Source organism: Cupressus sempervirens, chromosome 9, assembly GCF_028749045.1.
Source record: "Cupressus sempervirens isolate cs-2001-9-10 chromosome 9, ASM2874904v1, whole genome shotgun sequence".
Classification (NCBI taxonomy): domain Eukaryota; kingdom Viridiplantae; phylum Streptophyta; class Pinopsida; order Cupressales; family Cupressaceae; genus Cupressus; species Cupressus sempervirens.
In genome coordinates this window covers 567713566-567736214 of record NC_143126.1, presented here as the reverse complement: position 1 = coordinate 567736214, position 22649 = coordinate 567713566, and the positions used below count along the sequence as shown (strand labels likewise).

Below are 22649 nucleotides of genomic sequence, written 5' to 3'. Positions count from 1 at the left end.
ATCCAAGAAAAGTTCAAGTTCCTTGGTGAAGTTACAGCTGGAATGATCCGTAAAACGTTTTACCTAGTGCTAGATTCAATGTATTTGAGTTGGTAATTGATCGTGTGGATGAGAGGAATTCATGGGAACCCTAATAAATCTGATTTAGCGGCAAAAATTTGTCTATAAAAGAGTTAAACAAGAACGTAAATGTTGCTGGTCGAGTTATTGGTGAAGTTGTTGAACAAAGAAAGTGCAGAAGGGCATACCAAGCAGATCTAGTGTGTGAAGTGAAGTGGATTGATGGAGTTAGTATATGACTAGTTAGTAAGGAAAGATATGAGCGCAATGGAGATCTGAACAAGCAAAGGTAGTTGCATATTTATCAAATCATTTCACTGTTACTCTCTAACCGTTGTAGCAGAAAATCTCATAACTGAGTGGATTTAACAATTCCATTTGTAAATCCTTTTGTAAGGTGACATTCCATTGAATATTTCTAGGTCCTTTAGATAGGTCACTCTTTGAAGGGTGATAAGGTCTAGATGATCTTTGCTGAAAATCCCATAACAGGGTCACATCTAGCAAATGTGTATGTAATCTTTGATAGGTTTGGCTTTTAACCAAGCTCACTTCAGAAGAGTGAATAATTTTTTGATGACAAGTCCCTGGTGGTTTTTACCCTAATTGGGTTTCTACGTTAAAAATATTGGTGTTAATGTGTGCATGAATGTTTTTACATTTTATTTCCTATCTACATGTGAAAATTGTTGTTTGCCACTGTAATTTGGTTGATAAGCTTAATTTGTTTACCGAGTGAATCTGTAGAAAAAAGTTTACATTGTTAATAGTATTGTGAATTGTTTACAGGGCCTAAGGATAACCGATTCACCCCCCATCTTAGTTATCCCTGCCCATTAATTTTTGTTCCTTCCCTAGTCCCTTGTGGAGAACTATTTTTTTTTATCTTTCTCTTCCTCACAATTGTCGCATCAATCATAGCATATTTTTTACTTACTTTCCCTTGAGTCTTTGATCCTAAGCTTAACTTGAACCTTGGTTTTTTATAAGTAGGTGTTTCTTGTTGGATTTAGCTATTTGAATTTGTTGTCCTTCATTTTGTCATCACAAAATGTAGGCAACACTATGAAACTTTGCATTTAATGTTTCATATTTCTCCAAGATAACACACTATACAATTGGCAAAAATTGATCAATTAATCTTTACCCAATCCATATAACAAGTCTTTTTATTGAAGATTCTTGTCAAGTCATTTTCGTTTTTAAGTTTGATAACCTATACTTGATGTTTGAAGCCTTCAAAGTCCTTTTTTGCATTTCAGAGTGTTTGTTTGGATTGCTTTTTTCTTTTTGTTTCCTTCAATCTCTTGTTGTCGATCATGCCCTTATTTCGAGCTATCTTGGGGCTTAATCAATGTTGTTAATCAAAAGTTATTAAGTGCATGTGTAATCGGACTTTCGAACCCCGATTGCATATTTTAAATATCAGACCTTATATTTTGATGTTATGTTGCACTTTTTGAAATTTATGACTTAAAATCACTTTACAAGTTTTGGTTATATAGTTGCACTTTTTGATCTTTAAGTTATAAAGTGCACTTTTTAATCTAATTTGATGTTATGTTGCACTTTAATTTTATAACTTAAATCCTTGTAGTTAAAATCTCACTTTTTCAATTCATTTACACATGACACATAAATATGTAATGGACCCCAAAAAGTGAGATTCACTTATGTGAATCAATTAAACACGTGCAAAATAGAAACAAGTATGTTTAAGTCAAATACACATGTAGTTGCACCCAAAAAGTCTGATTTTGCTTGTACTCCCACACTTCCAAGAGCCAAATCACACTTTTTGGAGACAACTGCATTTAACATATGACATATTTTAATATGCAATGTATATACTTGGGTTTTTATGCAACAAGGTGACATGTAAATGAATTTGAAAAGTGCGATTGGGCATTCAAGTGCAATATGTTATGTGTAAAATGGCTGGAAAAGTCCAACGTTTTCTTCCTTGTCTATTTATACAACATTTTGAAATATGTAAATATTTGCAAAAAGTCCGATATACATATTGCGTCCAACCCAAACATTCATATGTAAGCAAAAAGTGTGATTTGCACTTAGAAGGCCAAAATGAAATGTGTAAATGACCATGAAATATGCGATTTGCATGGAAAGGCAAATATGTAATATGCATTATGTTTTGAAAACCCCGATTTGCATAAAGTCATCATATCCAACATGTAAATAGGCTGGAAAAGCCTGATTTATTCTAGGAACATGCATTTTGTGATGTCCCCTTTTTGGGACCTTAGAAAAGTTGAAGAGATTTGTATAATATTAAAATTGACTTGGAGAGTATAGACTCAAATTATAAAAGGTCAATTTAATATTATAAAGTTGGCTAAATAGGATAAAGAGAGATAAGACGAAAGGCCAAGAAGGGAGTCGAAGAGTCACAACCATAAAGATAAAAGGAGATGAAACTCATTCATTTGGCATGCTTGGTTTATTATTGAGATTTCAGTTTCTCGCTTGGGAGGGTAATCGGAAAGCTTCAGCTTTCAGCCAGTGTGAGGACATAGCCCCTCATGTCGGCAGACAGTGGACGCAAACCCATTGTCCGTGGAGACGTCATATCAGGTGTCTCGTATGTGCTTACAGGTTCTTCTCTGAGTGTTCCAATCTGACTGTAAATTTTGTGTTTAAGATTGGAATTCGAGTAATAGTTATTGTATTGCTGTTGTATAATGCAATAATGTTGTTTAAGGAGTTTTATAAGAGTTTTACTAGTTTTATATTGTGGGTTTGTAATGCATTTTTATATGCTTGAATCCTAACTATCATTTTGAGAAAGAACGACTTAATATTTGTTGGAGTTTCAATTGGTTTCTATTGTGTTTTGTAATAGTACTGCATATGTTTTGTTCTGGACATGTTTTTAGGAAAAATCGAGTAAATATCTGGTTTGGAATATTTCAATGGTATCAGAGCTAGTTTTCTTGCCAGCCTATGTGGTTTTCTAGTAACAAACTTAAAAGAAATTGCAGCTTCAATAGTAGTTTCTATCCGATTTGGAAGAAGAATATAATTTATGTTAGTCGATAGTTATGAGGTGCCATTTCTCACTATGGCTATTGGGATAGCATAACAGCTGTAATAGTGGAAGGCACAAAATTTTAACAAGGTTGACTCCTGTTGTTAGGAAAGAAAGGTTACCATTGTGCATGGAATTTTAAATTTGCGATAGAGCTGGAAGACACAGTAATCTCTACATCATATCAACTAGTTTAAATATTTGTTTTTGGGCATTCCATTAACCTACATGGTTGCTAACTTAAACTGTCGAGCACATTTTGTTGTCATTCTAAGCGATTAAGGATCAACTGGGCATAGCTGTAACTAAACACACACTTTGGTAGTGGTGGTTGACATCCTGTGTAGGCATTGAAAGATCTTCAATGACTAGAAGTTCAACAAGAAGCCCAAGCATGGGATTACAAGACAATCAAAGCCATGAACTGTAGAAACTTTCCCCTCGGCTCTTAACATTTTACTTTGGTCGGTTGAAATTCCCAAGTTGATGATGGAGTCGAGCTAATGATTTAGAAATCACATCAATATTTGTGGAGTCAGTATTGTCCACCAACAGCAATAAGGAAGTGGAAACCATTCAAATCATCGATATAATATTTTCAAAGGTTTTGCTATCATAAAGCACAGAGTTAGAAGTTACAACTTCAAATTAATCATAGGGGTTACCTTTTTTTTCACGGGCCCTGAGTAATTCGAAATTGTTGAAATCATGGATATCACAGTTCATACCGTCGTGGGTCCCAAGCAATATATGGCTTGCAGCGTCAACAATAATAAGACAATTCTATCGGACCACTATCTTTTATTAAATGGAACAACAATAGTTGTTTGAGAATTGCCAAAGTTTAATCTTTCAGGATAATAAATTGGGTATTGCTAGTGTTTACATCTCATCAATTTATTCGAAGGTCAACCAAATATTAGTAAAGATTGTTATTGTTTGCGGTGACTCTTCTTTCTGATTGTGGAGGATTAATTATCGAGCCCACCAGTTATGGGCATTACTAGCGAAAGATCCAAGGGGTTGTTCCATGTCATTGGGGAATATTGAGCCATCTGAAGAGAGTCACGTCCCTAACATGATATCATTGCAAGGTGTTGCAAAATCTCATCGCCTGAGGTTCTTCCCTTTTCGTGTTGGTTAATCATCTTAAAAAAAAAGAAATGTAACGTCTCTAGCGGAATTAATGTATTTACAAGTGTCCCAATAAGAAGAGATAGTTCCTTTCGAATTAGTGACCTGTCTACAAGGTCGTTAATTTTGACATATGTCTGCCAGTTGCTGAGATTGAAATATTGAATAATCTCATTATTGCCTCTTGCCATGAACTTGTGAATTGTCGTCGGAGAGTCCTTGGGTGTTAAGCGAAAAGAACGTTTACATTTCGAAGTAACAATGCTTACAGTGCTTGGAGTGGAGTCACAAAATTATGGAGAGAGCCAGAAATTTAAAAAAAAGGTTGGAGCTTTAAAGGGCAACACTAAACGGGTAACAGATGTTGCCTTTTCTCCCACAAACAATCATTTAGCAACATCCTCAGCCGATCATACTGCAATAATTTGGAATTCTGACGGAGGTATTCTAAAAACATATGAAGTCCATTTAGACCATCTTGCTCATGTGGCCTTCCATCCATCCGGATTGTATTTGGGCACCACTAGCTTTGACAAGACATGGAGATTGTGGGACATTAAAACAGGAACATAAGAAGAAATGCAATCAAAAGTTATGAGAAACAAGAAAAGTAGAAAAAGCTTCCTAAAGACAACGAAAAGGATTTTTTAGACGATATACAAAAGATAACTAATGAATATATAAACAAGGTTGATTCATCGTTTAAAGAAAAAGAGGAATTGATGACTATCTAATGGTAGCCGAGTGCAACGTTTTGTTATGTTGTTAGTGACGCATGATCATTTGAATGTTGCAAGAATACTTTTTGTATTTACAATGATTTATCCATCATTCAATAATGCTATGTCAGCATTTTCCTAGTGTTGAATCATAGTAGCAGAATATGTGGCAGATGGGAGTAGCTAGATGGTAGTTTAGACTCTCCCCATAGTAGATACCGTAGGTGAATATCTTCATTTCAATATCGACAAGGTAAGGTTGATAGCAGGAACAGTATGTAGTAACTGAGGGAATTACCAGATGTCTAGGCATCTTGATAGTAACTCACGGAATAACACATGACATTGAAGAAGATAACCTCGCCGTTCCTCAAGATACATATAGCCAATATAACTGTAACTGCATGAAATTTGGAGATTGTGAAGAGGAGTTTGGTTGTAGTGGAGCTGAGAAAACTCCATAGTGGCAAACGTCATAGTGACTAGGTGTCTAGAAGTGGATGTTGGTCGGGCACTTACAGCACAGTCAGATTTCCACATTGGCACCCACCAATAATAACAGGTTTGTTCGATATTTACTCATTCCGCATATTAGATACCGCATGTTTGATTAAACTTTACAAGAAATTGGAACTCTGTCAGCAACATATTGTATAGCAGTCATTGGTTCACTGTCATGAATGTAAATCGTTATCACCATTTTACGTTTCAAGCTACTAATCCTGAACTTGCTTGAAGTTTTGGTTTTATTGGTTAACGTAGCCATTTCATAGCATTTAATGAATAAACAAGAATTGGATTGAGTAGCAGTGAGATTGATTAGGATTTAAGTCTAGCACCAGCAATGTTAAAATCTAATTTGCAAACCAAAGATCTTGGAAAGGTTCTCGTGTAGGAAATAAAGATCTCCTAAGCAGTGAATAATTTCAGTGATTACATTTGGTGTCGCAAGTGAGCACTTTTGAACATTCACTTGCACAAGCAAGTAGTTTACCTAGGGGAAAAATATAGGGCTAGGCTTAAATCATGAAAAATACTATGAAGCCACAAGAGTAGTTAGCCTAGAATTTTTAATCCGATATAAGAGCAGAAATACTCGACGTTTATAGAGAGTATAAAGAACTTCCTACCCGAATTCAGAATGATTTATCATTCAGTGATTACGTGAATTTTCATCTAGAGCAGCAAAATAAGACTGATATGGCAAGAAAGTATTTGGAATTGGTTCAGGATCTCCTTGCAAAAGACCAGTGCAAAGGTGTGTATGAAGAATTTTTGACAAACCAACATCATCGGATAGAGGGTCTTGAAATAGAAGAACAGTCAACTACCATTGATTTGCAGCCTTCTCGCAATCACGTATAAGATGTTACACAGGGAGCAAGTTTCTACGTTGGTGATTTGGAGGTTAGCTTTGACAAGCAAGTGGATGAGGTCGGTTGCACACGAGGTAATAGCAAGTTGGAATCTTTGTATGATGAACCATATATTTCCGATGCCCATGACATGAATTTAGAGGAACAGTTTGAGATGACACTAGAAGACGAAGAACTGCTTCAACATGACAATAATGAAATGCACACCTTAAAGAACCAGCTAAAGGTTAGTGAAAACATGATTGTGGCATCTTTGGTACGTTATGACAACACTCACAAGATGGTTGAAGATCTCTATAAGAAGGCCCAAAGGGAAGTGGAACGAGTTTGGCGTGTTGCATGACAGGGATTATATTCTTAAGGTTGCTGAAATACATGTTGATCAGTCAAATAGAGAAAAGAATGAGACTAAGGAGCTCAACAGGGAGCTTAAGTATGCTCATGAGGTGTTGGATGAAACTCAATTTTCTCAAGAAGCATAAATTAGATCAGGGTAACGAATCACTCTCAAGAACATGGGGGTAAAGTGAGGCAAGAGTTCCTCCAAGAAGTCATTGATGAACTTGATAGCATTCATCAGACGTATGACTTGGATAGCTGCCCCAAACGATCAAGTATCAGAACTTCAGATGACATTCAGCTTGTAGACAACCCTTTGTTTGAAGTTGTTGCTGATTGGACTTCCTATAATCCCCTTTTTGTGATAAACAAGGGAACTCCTTTTGGTTGTCATGAAGAAGATGATTCTGATTTCAGAATATGGAATCCTGGTACAATTGCTAGTAGCGAATCTGGGTCACAAGATGGGAGTAGTGATTTGACTACTGTCGCTTGTCATTGGACTAGTCCAAATATGGTTTCTAATTTCACCCCATACAAGAGTTAGATGGGTTTCTTGCATCAGCCATCGAACAGATCTTGGTGGAGTATTGATGAGAGTTATGTTTCAATCACAAGGAATGGATTTTTAGCGTCACTCTTAGTCATAGTACCTATGTACCCGAAGGTTCTTTAGATTGATAACAACAATATGGTATTTGATGTGCCCATGGTTTTATTTTCAGTTTTTGAGCGGCTTGCTTCTTACATCATCTATTTAGGTCGAGTTGTCACCATCTATTGGGTTATTCTTAGTTTACTGATACATTTCTACCTTATCATATTGGCTGGTTATGACAACAGGGTTTGGGATCCAAGTGTTGATTGTATGTACATATGGCTTGTTGAGGACTTGGTTGTAGTACTATGTAGTTTGAGGTTGGATGTAGTGATGATCAGAGTTGTACAATTTATAGGTGCAACATTTTTTCATAGAGTTATATGGGATCCAAGAATCCGGTTAACGGATGGATTGCAAAGTGGCACCTTGCTTCGCAACATGACCAGATTTGTTTTCAGTTTGGCCTGTAGAGCTACCTGTTGATTCGTATGGGATCCTGGTATTGATTTCTTGAGGACAAGCAATTTCAAGGAGGGGAGTTTTGTAATGTCCCCTTTTTGGGACCTTAGAAAAGTTAAAGACATATTTGTATAATATTAAAATTGACTTGGAGAGCATAGACTCAAATTATAAAGGGTCAATTTAATATTATAAAGTTGGCTAAATAGGATAGAGAGATAAGATGAAAGGCCAAGAAAGGAGTCGAAGAGTCACAGCTGTAAAGATAAAAGGAGATGAGACTCATTCATTTGGCATGCTTGGTTTATTATTGAAAATTCAGTTTCTCTCTTGGGAGAGTAATTGGAAAGCTTCAGCTTTCAGCCAGTGTCAGGACATAGCCCCTTGTGCCAACAAACAGTGGACACAAACCCATTGTCCATGGAGACATCATTTTAGGTGTCTCATATGCACTTACAAGTTCCTGAGTGTTCCAATCTTAATGTAAGTTCTGTGTTTAAGATTGGATTTCGAGTACTGGTTATTGTATTGCTGTTGTATGATGCAATAACGTTGTTTAAGGAGTTTTATGAGAGTTTGTCTAATTTTATATTGTGGGTCTGTAATGCATGTTTATATGCTTGAGTCCTGAGTATCATTTTGAGAAAGAACGACTTAATATTTGTTGGAGGTTCTGCTGGTTTCTATTGTGTTTTGTAATACTACTGCACATGTTTAGTTCTAAACATATTTTGAGGAAAAATCGGGTAAATATCCGGTTTGGGATATTTCACATTTCAACATGAAAAGTTTATTTTATTTGGGCATTTAAGTTGACATGTTATTATCGTTTCCATATACACATATTTTAGATATGTATTGTGATTTGGAAACCCAATTTGCTTGGGTGTTTCAACTTCATGATCTTGCCATGGCATTTAACATATGCAAGTGCTCACATAAATCCCGATTTTGGGCATTTGAAGGAGAAACGTTATTTGTAAAGAGGCTGGAAAAGCCTGATTTCTGCGAGACTTCATTTAAAAAAGTGCAAGGCACTCCAAAAAGTGCGGTTTACTTGGACAGTTGAGGTTATTCTCTCTTGCACTTTGCATTTGCCACATTTTTAATATATGCAAACATCCCCTAAAACCGCGATCTGCATTTGACAGGGCGTTTCCGATGTATAAGTGAGCCCAGGAAGTGCAATTGGCACATTGAAGGCACACTTGCATCAAATACAATATGCATTTGCACATGAAACATGTGATTTAGGGCTAGAGTTAGAGTTTCTCAAAGGCATTTGATCATCACATGCAAACACATTCCTTAAACCCAATTTTAGAGAAGAGAGTTCCATTCCAACTTCTTCTTGCTCCAAGTTTTTCCCTTTGCTCTCCAAGTAAATGTAAGATTTGAGTTTTGTTTGCATTTCTTGATTATTTTGCATATTTGACGCATTTTTTTGCTCTTTTCTTTCCATTTGTTTAGTTGCAGCCCTAGATTTTTTGTTCTAAGTTGATAAATAAGTTCAAAACTCTCATTCTTTGTAGTGCAAAAGTTCTTCATCCAAAAATAAATTTGCATACAAGAGTGAAGTGCTGAAAGTCATCAAGTTGAGTGAAAGCAAGAGGTAAATTCTTCATTTTCTTTTCTTTGTTTTGGTAAATAAATGTGTGCTTGTCGGCTGCGTGTTTTAGTTTGTTTGTGAAGAAAAAGTTGGAATTTCCCCTAAAGAATGCAAGTGTCTTTCCATATTTCCAGTTTTTGTATCCAATCCATTTCCAAATTTGCCAAACTCCACATTTCCCAAATGTGTAATCGGATTCCTAAATCCGATTGCATATTTGCACAAGCTAAAAATAGTGAGTTTTTTTCACCATATGTAAATGCATTCCTAAAACCCAATTTTGGGAAAAGCTCATATTTTAAAACACAAAATTCTTATCCAACTACATCCATATACTCCCAAGTTGCATTCTTAACCATTCAATGCAAAAGACACATTTTTGCCTACGTGTAGTCCACTCTCAAAAACCCAATTATGTCCATTATTGCCCAAAAAAGAAGCTGCTCCAACCATTTTCAGCCTTCCAAAGTTTTCAAAAAGTATCTAAATCATGCTTTGAACACTTATCCCTCATAGATCCATCATTGTGACTCAAATCCCAAAGGCCTTCATTGATCCGATCCATTAGATGACGTTTTCACCCTTTGGAACTTTCATGTTGGAGCTCATGACATGTCTGAAGAATCTAAACACTCAAAAGGAAAGGGCAAGACGAAATACTATTATAACAAGGAATTGCCCAAATAAACACTAGGGCCTACCAGATTCTATACGTAACATGGTGCGTGCAGAGTGATAAACTTTGAAGCACTGAATCTTGAAACAGTCGAGTGGGATGGTCCCCTACTATTCTATGGTAGCCTAGAAAATGGTAGGGCGGCCCTACAACAATCGCCCCAACCATTATTCACTATGTTCCCCAGACGTGCCCCCAAACATATTATTACTAGGCCGGGGGCATCCTTTGACGAAATGGAAGAATCGCGATGATGGATGAGTGAGTTTGTTATCCAATGCGATGTGCCAGAGAGGTTGTTAATAATTAGATAGAATGATGAGCGGAATTGGTGACAAATCTTCCATTCCGGCCTATAGAATGGCAGGGGGCACTTTAGCTTCGGTTGACTACTTGGATAGGGGCAGGAATCAAGCCCAACACACTGGACTTACTACTTTCTTTAGGGCACGACCTATAGAATTTATAGGCCTCTGATGTTAGAGCTCTTGGTTGTTAGCCCCCCTGGCCTTAACCTGTCAAATTCTTTCCCCACCAACCGAGCGATGGGTATCGCATAGTGCCCCATCTCAAGTTTTGTCCTCATTTGATGGGATCACAAATACAGAAATTGGTCATGTTGACATGACAAATTTCCTGCAAAGGATTGAGGCATCTCACAAGAAGACATCCTACGAATCAAGAGAAGTCATATCCACTTGGTCTCTACTTTCCCTATGGCAGCCCTTGAGCTTGAATTTGTATGGGAATGTGCAAATCATTTCATTGCCAAAACAAAGTCAGTCAATGATGTAGATGGGAAAGGTGTCCTTAACTTACACCAGAATGTGATAGAAAAGGTTTTCAAAGTTCCAAATAGTCCAGAGTCTCTGCAGTTATGGAATGAAAACAAACATGATTACATCAAGTACTCTGACAATAAGTGGTTATTTAACAAGAGGGTAAACTTCTCTAGATGGTCAAAGGTAATGCACATAACTGATATCTCTCAAGAAGTCAATGACTTGATTATTCTTCTTTGCAGAGTTTGTGGCCTTAGAGAATCCAATCATTTTGAGCCATGGAAGTACAAGTTTATTTATCAGATCCTAGAAAGAAGAGAGCACACCTATTGGGGGGAAATATTAAGCATCACCATATGTGAGCAATTGGTTCATGTGAAGAGCTCCCTCTCTTTCCACATGAAATCCTATATGGTTTACATTGTTGTGCCCATGGGGACATTTTTAGGACTTTGTACTACGGGAGACAGGGCCTTAGTTCCAATCTAGAACTACTACAAATAACTCACTCTCACACAATGCAAGTACCACTATTGAAGAATGTAGGATGCCTTCTATGGGCATTTTAATTGTTGCTTTGATGAAGAATTGGTAAAGAACAGAGTGTCTGAGGAGGCATGGAAGAAAGTAAACTAGTATGGGTGACTACAGAGGGATGAACTTGAAGATGAAGAGAACATTCACCCATGTTCACCGCATGGAGGATGTTTGGATAGGTCTTTGGAGTGAAACAAATGTAACTAGAATGGACTACTATTGGCTCACATTACAGCAGATCATTGATCTTAACTTATTCCCTATTCCAAAAGGGATTGAGGACGATGGCATGATCTTGGACCCAGAATACACAACAGTCAAGTTGTGAAGCTCTTCTTGCCCTTATCCAATGGCAGCAGAAGGAATCAAATTCAATATTTGATTGATTTCAAGCCATACTGATGGACACAAATACATAATTGAAAGGAAGGGGTCTAAAGAGAATCAAACTAAAAGATTGACTGAATCGCAACCATTTTCATCTAATGGGCAAAAAATCTCAAGTTAAGGGTAACAAGAAAGATGGTTCATTCACTTTGGAGCTAGAAAAGGGTTTCAAACTAAAGCTAAAAGGGGGAAAGGTCATTACTCAAACATTACATTCTCTCTAGCCTCACTCAAGGTGCAGGAATTAGAAGCTGAAGAAGTGGTTCTTGTCTGCATTAGATATTGATGTGGATTTTCTAATGATCTATTCTTGTTGTCACTTGCCTAATGCCCAAACTCAGAACAAGAGATTGGTTGTATGGTGATACTCAGGTAGTCCGTATGATTCAAATTTGAAAAACAATATGGCCGTATGGCCTGAGGGGTGATGAGAGGTGTCCGTACGACTGGTTGGAGGCAACCGTACGGTCTAGAGCAAGGCAGTCGTACGATATGGAGCAAGATGGTTGTATGGTATGCAAATGGCTGTATGGTTTGTGTGCAACACATGCAGTCGTAGTGGTATTGATTGAGGTGTCTGTACGGTCTGAAAATGCAGCCGTACAGTGAAGTCTGGGGGTTGTGCGGATGGGTCCAGTGATGAAGTCCATGGAGATACTTTCCCACTTTTGTTTAGGTATAGGCAAGGGTTGTAATAATCCGACAAGTAAAGTGTGTTAGGATTTGTTTTGCTAACAGACTGCACATTCCCGTACGAACTGCAATACATCTCCTTCAAGTCCCTTGCATGAAAACCTCTCCCTAAGCTGTCTATAGGTTTTGAGAAAACCCAGGTGTCCAACCAAGGGTGTGGCATGTATTTCCTCCAGGCTTTTGAGCTTCATTTTGGATTTAGGCACTAAGTATATCCGATCCTTATAGTAAATAATGTCATCCACCACCTTGTATCGGTCATCTTGAATGTCATCGTCCATTAGCTTACATGCAAATGTGTTTTCGAAATATTACACCAATAAATGTGCTTTCCAATCAGCTGAAATCTGAGACAGTAAGCAGATGCAGGTTTTCTTGACAAGACATCTGCAACCACATTGTTCTTCCCCTTCACATATTAAATGTCAAAATCAAAAGTCTGAATCTTACTTACCCATTTTTGTTGTCTCCTGTTCAGGCCCCGTTGGTCCAGAAATTATCTCAAACTATTATGATCGGTGCAGACGACAAACTTGGTACCTACTAGATACTATCAGAATTTGGCCAATGCATGCACTATGGCCAACATCTCCTTGTCATAAATGGAATATAAACGCTCTGCTTGTAGGTTGTCTATCTTGCATTAATACTGCACCAATGCCTTCTCCGAATGCGTTACACTCTAGAATGAATGTTCGGGTGAAATCAAGTAAGGCAAAAACCATGCAAGTGCTCATTTCTTCTTTTAATTTATCAAAAGTGTGTTGCGCTCTTTCATTCCACTTGAAGGAACCTTACTTAGTCAGATTTGTCAATTATGTGCTGAGCTGAGAGAAATCGTTTACAAACCTTCGATAATAATTGCACAGTCCCAAGAACCCTCTTTTCAGAGAGCGATTTTGGTTGGGGCCAATCCAGGATAGCTTGAATCTTCTCCTGGTGGACCTACACTCCATATTTACTTACAGCATGCCCTAGTTACAATATTTCTGTCATCCCGAACTCACACTTGGATTACTTGGCGAACAAAGACTGAGCCTTCATGATCCCTAGGACTTCATCCAAATGTCTCAAGTGTTCTTCCCAAGTTTTTCTATAAATAAGGATATCATCAAAAAAATACTAGCAAGTACTTATGCAATTGTTTGTTGAAGATGCAATTCATGCAAGATTGAAAAGTGGTCGAAGCATCCATTAATCTGAACGGTATGATTAGGAACTCATAATGCCCATAGTGACAACGAAAAAACATCTTGTCCACATCTTCTTCCCACATGTGAATCTAATGTTATCCGAAATGAAGAATCTATTTTTGAAAAATAAATCGCACCATGTAGCTCATCCAATAATTCATCAATCCTGGGAATAGGGTAGCTATTTTTTATTGCCTTCTTATTCAGCGCATGATAGTCCACACACATGTGCATTGTCCCATCCTTTTTTTTACCAATACCACTGATGATGCAAAAGGGCTAGAGCTGGGATAGATCCATCCTTTCACGAGCAGCTCTTGACTTGATCTCATCTTTGAGTTTTTTGGGATGGCGATATGGCGTGGTGATAATTGGTTTGGTGTCAGCTTCCAACTCGATGGTATGCTCAAACCCATGATGGAGGGATATGTTAGGAGGAATGTCTATAAAAACTTTTTCATGGATACTCAAGATATTTTGAAGATCATCATCCTAATGGGTGTCTATTCTCCTTTAATAGGTTCTTCCGAAATGAAACAATGTGCAACCCATGCAATGTCATCATGCCGAAAAATGGCCTCCATCCACTGTGCCGAAACTTCCTTCGCTCCCTCATTGGCTATCCCACATAAAACAACCTTCTTTCCATCAACAACAAAAGTGAAGTCCATCTACTTGAAAATCTGTGTATTCATCAAGTGTCTCCATCCACTGTATGCCTAGAATAACCTCCATATTATCTAGGTTCACTAGAAAAAAATCGGCTATCACAATGTGGTTAGCCATGGTGATACTTAGTTGGGGAACAAGGTGCGTACAGGGCAAAAGTGTTCCTCCGACGACCTTAACAACAGGGCAAATGTCTACTTGCACGATGATTGTATGCCAAAAATGAAGGAGGAAGAAGCTCCAATGTTGAAAAATTCTCCAACAAACTTGGATCTTTTCAAACTTTGCAAGAGGAATTCAGTGGGCAGTAAATGAGGCGTTTTTTATGCACAATGCCAAAAACGTGCCATAAAATCCCTCAAACCTCAAACTTTTTTAGCCAAAAATGAAAGGAAAAACCCGTTTTTGATAAAACGTGATTCCACAAGGGCAGCAAATAAGTTGATTTTTACCATAGAATGCAAAAATGTGCCCTCCAATGTCATCTATAATGATCAAAACTCCAAAACAACTCCTCCTTTGGCAAAAACGTGAATTTTAAAGGCCCAAATCTGGGTTTTTTTGTCCAAAACGTGGCTCCAAATGAGGCTGAAACAAAACACTTTTAGCATGAATGAGGTTGCCAAATGCATGGGAATGCATGAGGATGCAAAAATTCCTCTTGAGGGAAAGATTTCAAGTAATTCCATGGAGAATTTTTTTTAAAAGATCTTTTTTTATTACATGCACTAATGCTTCATGTTAACAAAATGGAGAAAAATAAATTAAGGAGAAAAAAAACTATAAAAAGTGGAGGCCTCTTAACTCGTTTTCTTATCTTTATTCCAATAATTAAATTATACTGTTAAACTTTAAAAATAAATCTCCAAACATATATTAAATTAAAAAATACAAACATAAATACCTATTAAAAGAAAAAAATACAAACATAAACTGCATTTAAGATACTATAACATAAACTGCATTTAAGATACTATATTTGATCACGTAACATAATTTTAAAATTCAAAACATGTCACTTTATGTGCATCATGTTGAAAAGCTGGATTTGTGTTGTCTATTTCCTTTATCGGAGTGTGACATAGTATTGAACTTTCACCTAAATGCAAGCTGAGCTCCCATCTCACTCAAGCCATCAAGGATTTGGTGGATTTGCTCCAAGAACCCTACTATGGATGGAATCAACTGGAGACTATGTCTATTCACCCAGAAATCACAATGAATGTATGGCAAACAGCCTCAATGATCAGAGAAAGCTTCTACAACCTCCACATGGAAATCACTCCTCAGGGAGGAAAGAAGATGCCTGTTTTCAGTTTCGATTCACCACTGATCATGATATCTATATATCATTATAGCTATTTGTTATCATTGGAACCACATATATTTTTTTAATCTTAAGTTGACTGTCCCATATTCTTCTCTTTGAATCAACTGAAAGGAGTACTTTAAGGCAACACCAGTTTTTATATCTTGACTCTTCCATGGTAACTATTTAAATTTTTAGTCTATCTATTTGCTTATTCTATATCAGGAAAAAAGATAGTGTTTAGTACATGTGTTTCTAATATAATGGGTATAAAAGAGCACCATTAAATTAAGTTCTTTGTAATCCATAGTGATGGTTATTATATAGGATTCAGGAAGTTGGTTACTGAGCATGCTTAACTAGAGTATTCTATCCAAGTTAAGAAAAGCTTGTTATAGCTTGTTCCACTTAAATACACCAGATCAAGACATGGCACATGATCATATATAGGCAGGATCTGTATAACTTTTATGGCAGGGGCCTTGACCTTGACCCCATTGTTTTTTATTCAAGAGTTTCTTGTTTCATTTTTGTTCTTGTAAGAATGATTCTTTTGTACATGCATTCAAAAGCCAATGTACGGTTTTCTTCAGTAAATGGGAAGTTCAAATTTTTCTCATGCAGACTATGTTGCAAGAATGATTCTTTTCTTCATGCATTGTAAAGCTTTTCTTTAGTAAATGTGAAATTCGATATTGTTTTCATGCAGACTTCCACAGACTATGTTGCCATGGGAGCATTTTCAAAGATTTTTGCTGCTTTATCAACATATCCTTATCAGGTGATCTTGGGGACCTATATTTTATAATTCAACATTCTTTGACAGTTGTTTTCTTTTTTATTCAGAGATGGACGATTTTCTTGATCTCTGTCAAAACCTATGGCTAAACAATCTCCTCCTCGTGATATCAATCATTTTCTTAGTCTTTTGTGTGACAAATAGTTAGGCTTTTGAAAGCATGAGATTTGAAATTATACATATTAAGCTATCATACAAATATGTTGTCAGAGACCATAATAGAATTGGTTTCTTAGATTATTATTATAAGATAAAAAAACAAAAAATAGATCTATTAAAAACTAAAGTTCCTAGGCTCAGACTTGCTTGGACTCGGCAAGGTTGACCCAACTTAGGACTTGGGACTCGACAAAAAACTTAGCAAAACTTGGCAAAGTGAAAAATGATGAGCAATTGTCATTGATGTCAAGCATGATGCAGATTTGGATGTATCTATATATTAGATATTTTAAAGTGTATATATCCTACAAAATTACAGAGCTAATAGAACACATATCTAGATAAACCACAACAAATAATGATGACTAAATTGAAGGCACCCATGAATACACCAAGAAAGAATTTTCAAAATAATATCTCAACACTGTTCGGCAGGTTTAGAAGAACATTGATTTGCAAAAGCCATACGCTAAGGGTTACCAATAACTGACAACATATACAAGAGGAGGACACACAGCCAGCTTACACAGAGAACAAATTGAAAAATAATCAAGAGTTTCGATAAAATCAAAGAAAATATAGCTGCAAGTGTTCCACATGGTATAGGCGAAGAAGGAGGGTTGAGACCAGTATACACACAATCAGAAATTGCAATATCTACATACTATGCTACCCCAATAGACGGAGTATGATAAACATCAACCATCTATTAATTCAGAGGATTCAGTGTCCTGTATGAGAGTAAGAAAAGTCTACACAAAATGTGAGATACGATTACAATATATTAGAGACAATAAAGAAATGAGACTGAAGAAATGTTTAATAATATCCACTGCAAGCACCACATCGATAATCCAGTCAGCCGTTTAAATGAGTTTATCTGATACAAACAAAGCAAATACACAGTCAGCGATGACCAAGTGGCATGTCAGAAGACAGAAATGTTTGGATAATTATTAACAAGGAAATGATGAAAGGCTGATCGATAAAAACACATAGTATGAAGCAATTCCTGTCCAAGCAAGACACATATTTTCAGAGGCCCAGTTCAGTAGTAAGAACCAAGTCAGCGGTGATTGAAGGATTGATGTCATACACCATAGAAGAGAAATAAATAACTGCGATAAACAATAAATAAGGAAATCAAAACAGTAATAGCTGATTTATCAATAGCATGGTTAAAGAAACAGTAATAAATGAGAAGACATAGCGATAAGTGAGAAGACAGGCCTGATGATTAGTCTGTAAACAAACCACATCAATTTGAAGGAAGTTTCAATGCAGACAAACATTAGTTAGACAGTATTGAATAATTTCATCACAGGTTGGCATATCCTCATACGAGTCCATCAAATATCAAAGACATAAGGAAAACATTTTTGCCATAAAGCAAATTCCTTGGAATGAGGGAAAGACACACATGTAACAATATCTGCAGAGATTAAATTAAAATGTTGACCAAGCTCGTTTGGCATCTAGTCATCAACAGATCAGTGATAGAAGTGAAAGGATGAAGTTAGCGGCAACATTAAAACCAGAATATAATAAGGAAATAACTTTTGAAGTTGGTTTAATTCAGCGGCATTCCCTTAAATAAAAGAACATTGACAAAATATAACTAAACTAAAGTGAGTTTAGTTTGCAAATATTATTTTATTAAAGAAAAGACATGACCTTTAATTATGAAGAGTCACGTCTTGTATAGGATATAAATAAGGGAAGAAATCATTTGAAAAGCAAGTCAGCAGCTTGAGTAGCTTGGGTAAGAGAAAAGCAGAAATAAAGGAAATATATTCAGATATTATAAATCTGAGAAATATATCTTTAATCAGAATTTTAAGAGCAGTGTGAGGAGAGAAAGAATAGATATCTATTAAAGAAAGATTGGTGGACTTCAAGAAGAAATCACATAGTTTCCATCATCAGTTGAAGAAGCAACAAAGACAGGTGGAATATCAAGTTTCATATCAGAAGTGGGAGTAGGTGCTTCTAGTGGGTTGGAGCTTGCAAACTGTGGGAGTTGTAGCTTCCAGTGAGTAGGTGCTCACATAACAAAGCTGGAGCCTACATACATATTGTAAAAAGATACAAAGTTATAAAAAACATTTAAATTGGCAAGGTTTTCTCCGGCATTGGGTTTCCACGTAAATCCTTTTGTTATTGTGTTCAAGTGCATAATTGTTAATTTCATTATTTGAAGTTATTAAAGCAATTGTTAGGATAAAAATTTCAAATCAGCAAAAATTGTTAATATACTGATTCACCACACCCCCCAGTATATTCGTCTGCACTTCTAAAAACCCCAAGAAATTTAGAGATTTTTTAGGATTTATAACTTGTCTCATCTACTCTCTATTGAATAAGCTTAAAGACACAATAATATCATCAAATATAAGATAATTTGATCACATACATAAATATACATCGATCATATAAGTACAAACACATCTGTAGTTGAAGGAAATAGCAAACTTAGATATATATAATCATAAATATTGTCAAATGTATTTAAAACTCATAGAATACGAAATCTACGACATCAAATGTTCTAGAATCCAAACATATATGAAAACAAAAACAAGTCTATGGCTCAACCTCAACCTCAAAGGAGGCTGCATCACTCCTATAAGGCATCTAAGGTAGGTCTTGAATGACTAAACACTATGAACAACCATAGTCTCTTTTCACGAGACACCATTTTTGACCAACATCAATTGTGCCTATGCCTATGTTTGATTATTGTCTATCCTCCTCTGGCATGGCCACAACCTCTGTTGAAGTTGATAAAAAATCAACCCCACAGCTCTCAAGAATCACCTGCATGCAAACACCTGTCACAGAAAGAGAGAAGCAAAATCTGCGAAGGCTGGAGTGCCCAAATCCATAGATGAGACATTCTTGTTGAGCAAAAAAGATATTGTTATTATCAAAAGTGAATTAATAAATTACAAAGAGATCAATCCTTATAAAAGGAGATCAAAACCCTAACTGGTAAAACCTAGGTTGCATGATAATAATTAATAAAATAATTAATTATTATATGCCTAAAGTTTAGCTTAAGTAAACTAGGGATAATAAGTGACTTAATAATTAAATCAAAATGATTTAATTAATAAGACAATATCTTATTACTCTAACACCCCCCCTTAAGATAAACTTAGGGAGTAGCTAAAAACCTAAAAACTACTGTTGAAAGCAAATTTGGGTCCTAGCAACAAGGCTTGATGGGGTATCCAAGCACAACCAAATCTTTGTAAAGAGGAGAAATAGAGAAAACCACATGGGTAAAACCCTACTCCAAAAAGAGATGGAAAGAATGTTCCAAAAGATAGGAATAAAAGGATGATCATGAAAAACACCATTGAAGCATGAAGCTACAAACACTGCCAAACTTTTGATCTAAAGAACCTCCACTGTATAGAACATGACCAGGTAGAGAAGACTAAATTTGAAGAGCCGATCAATCGAAGATGGAAGGTATCTTCATGGCCTTCAAAAATAGGAATGAAAGAATGTCTATATAATAAATGATCCATCTCACCGAAATACATAGGTATCCAGCCATTGCAATCACCTAGTACATAGGATCAAATACTAAATACATAGCTCACTCCATCGAACCAAGAAAGCAATAGAGCTGACATAACTCCGCTATAGTGTTTAGAGCTAAGACATGAACACTGAAACTGAATTCAATATCTCCTATAGAAAGAAGAACTAGGAACATTGAGAGTGCAAAAGAAATACGAACACCTATAATGGCACATGTCATCAACACATCATGAGGCTAATGTCGTGGAAGGAATACTCACTTGACAAAGGAAGATGGCGAATGTGGCTAACATGAAACCCCCCAAGGCAGTTTATAATGTAGTGCGAGTACAACAAAACACAAAGATGTGCAAGATCCCAAAATGTGATAGAGTGGGCACTTTGTCTCAGTTCGTTTGGAAAAATACTACAAAAGGATGTCAACAAAGATCAAAAGAGAGATAAGGCCGATACAAGAGATAGTACAACCCATGAAAACATCATCTGGAAAAACATAACCAATCTCTAGACCTGAAACAATCAAGATATCCACCAAAATGCAAGAGAACAAAAAACTGAATGGGATGCGCTTGGAGCAGAATCTAGAAAATAGAATGTCTCAAGATATGTCTTCTAGAGTGCAAAATAGAACCTTTGACTATGACTGCAAAAATCAACAACCAAACAGCATCAAAATTCCAAATAAACTGCACCATCACGACAGGCTCGAAACCTGCTTTCTGGCGATATTTCGTTTGCGGAAAATTGAGTCTAAATGAACAAGCTATGGCCAAAAGACCACATGTAGGTGAAAAAAGCGTTGGAAGGGAAAAATAAAAAACTACCACCTCGGGATTTGTCCCAAAATACCTTGGAAAGCATGCCCAATAGTACTAGAAATTACTTCGGGAAGTGTGTCAATTTTGTACCAAAACTGTCTCAATTTTCGTGAAAATTTGATTTGCGAGCCAAAAAATCTCGATTTGTGTTCCAAAAAATCTTGATTTGTGTAAAAATCTCAATTTTTGAGAAAAATTTATTGATTTCCATGCCAAAAAATCTCAATTTTCTTGCCAAAAATCTCAAAACCGCTGCCCCGGGAAATGTACCCAATCTCCGAGCAATATATTTTCGCTTCAAATTCCAAGGATCACCTACATGCAAACACCTCTCACAGAAAGAGAGAAGCAAAATGTATGGAGGCTGGAATGCCCAAATCCATAGATGAGACATTCTTGATGAGCAAAAAAGAGATTGCTATTATCAAAAGTGAATTAATAAATTGCAAAGAGATCAATCCTTATAAAAGTAGATCAAAACCCTAACAGGTAAAGCCTAGGTTGCATGATAACAATTAATAAAATAATTAATTATTATATGCCTAAAGTTTAGCTTAAGTAAAGTAGAGATAATAAGTGACTTAATAATTAAAAATAAAATGATTTAATTAATAAGGCAATATCTTATTACTCTAACAACCTCAACCTCTCTATCCTCCTCTATGATGGCCACAACCATAATCTCTCTATTCGATCAATAAAGACAAGATCGCTAGACTCTATGACCCACTTAGATTCTAGATCTACCTCCTCTAGCATGACCGAGCTAGAGTCACTATACATAATTTGTCTCATTCTGAGACAAAGGTTGTAATGAACAAATACTAGATCATTCAATCTCTCCACATGCAGTCTATTGTACCTTTTCGAGTGAATGTGCTCGAGTGTGCTCTAGTTACACTTCAACCCGAAGCGTTGCATGGCTGGTAAGAAAGAAAACAAGAATGGTATGTAAAGGTTGTTCACAATAAGAAGGTATTGATTTTGAAGAAACTTTTGCTTCTGTGCCTAGATTAGAAGCAATTAGACTATTTTTTGGCATATGCATCTAACAAGAAATTTGAAGTTTATCAAGTGGATGTTAGATTAGCTTTCTTGAATGGCAAATTGGAGTAAGAGGTATACATTGAGCAACCTGATGAATTTCCATTGGCAGAGCAAGAAAACATGGCATGTAAACTTAAGAAAGCACTATATGGATTGAAGCAAGCTCCAAGAGCTTGGCATGCAAGGTTAGATAATCTATACCTGAGAGTTAATCATGATGGTTTGTTGATTATTGAAGTGTTTGTTGATGACCAATATGCGAATGACAATTCTTTGAAGGTTTGGGGTTTTAGGCTAGAACATTTGCCAACATCTATCAGACATAAGAAAAAGGAGAAAAAAAGCCATCTCATTTCCAACTTTTAGACTAAGTTATAAAATCAAATTATGCACTTAACATATATTTCTACCTGGCTGCAATTTAGTGCAAGCAGCTTTGCACATTTGACTATCAAACAACTCCTCTTGTGCATTATTAAATGACTCTAACTCATGCAATGTAGTTTTGATATTAGTATCACTAGTAATTGTATGCTCTACCACTAAATGTTGATGTTTTTGAACCAAAATATAAAAATGCTATAATCATGAATACAATAACAGATGATACAGTTGTTATCATGGGAAAATCCTCCTACTCTGAGGGAACAACCCAGGCGCACCGCACAAACCTATTCCTTTA

At 36.3% G+C, this 22649-nt stretch overlaps 1 protein-coding gene across 4 annotated transcripts in view; it reads left to right on the top strand.

The window, feature by feature from the left end:
• The window catches only part of FOLT1 (folate transporter 1), a 242002-nt gene that overhangs the window by 193317 nt on the left and 26036 nt on the right, over nt 1-22649 (top strand). For all 4 annotated transcript variants that reach the window (XM_089801155.1, XM_089801153.1, XM_089801152.1 and 1 more), the window contains one exon: nt 16302-16373. In XM_089801155.1, the coding sequence (XP_089657281.1) occupies nt 16302-16373 (72 nt within the window). The remainder of the gene's footprint in view (nt 1-16301; nt 16374-22649) is intronic.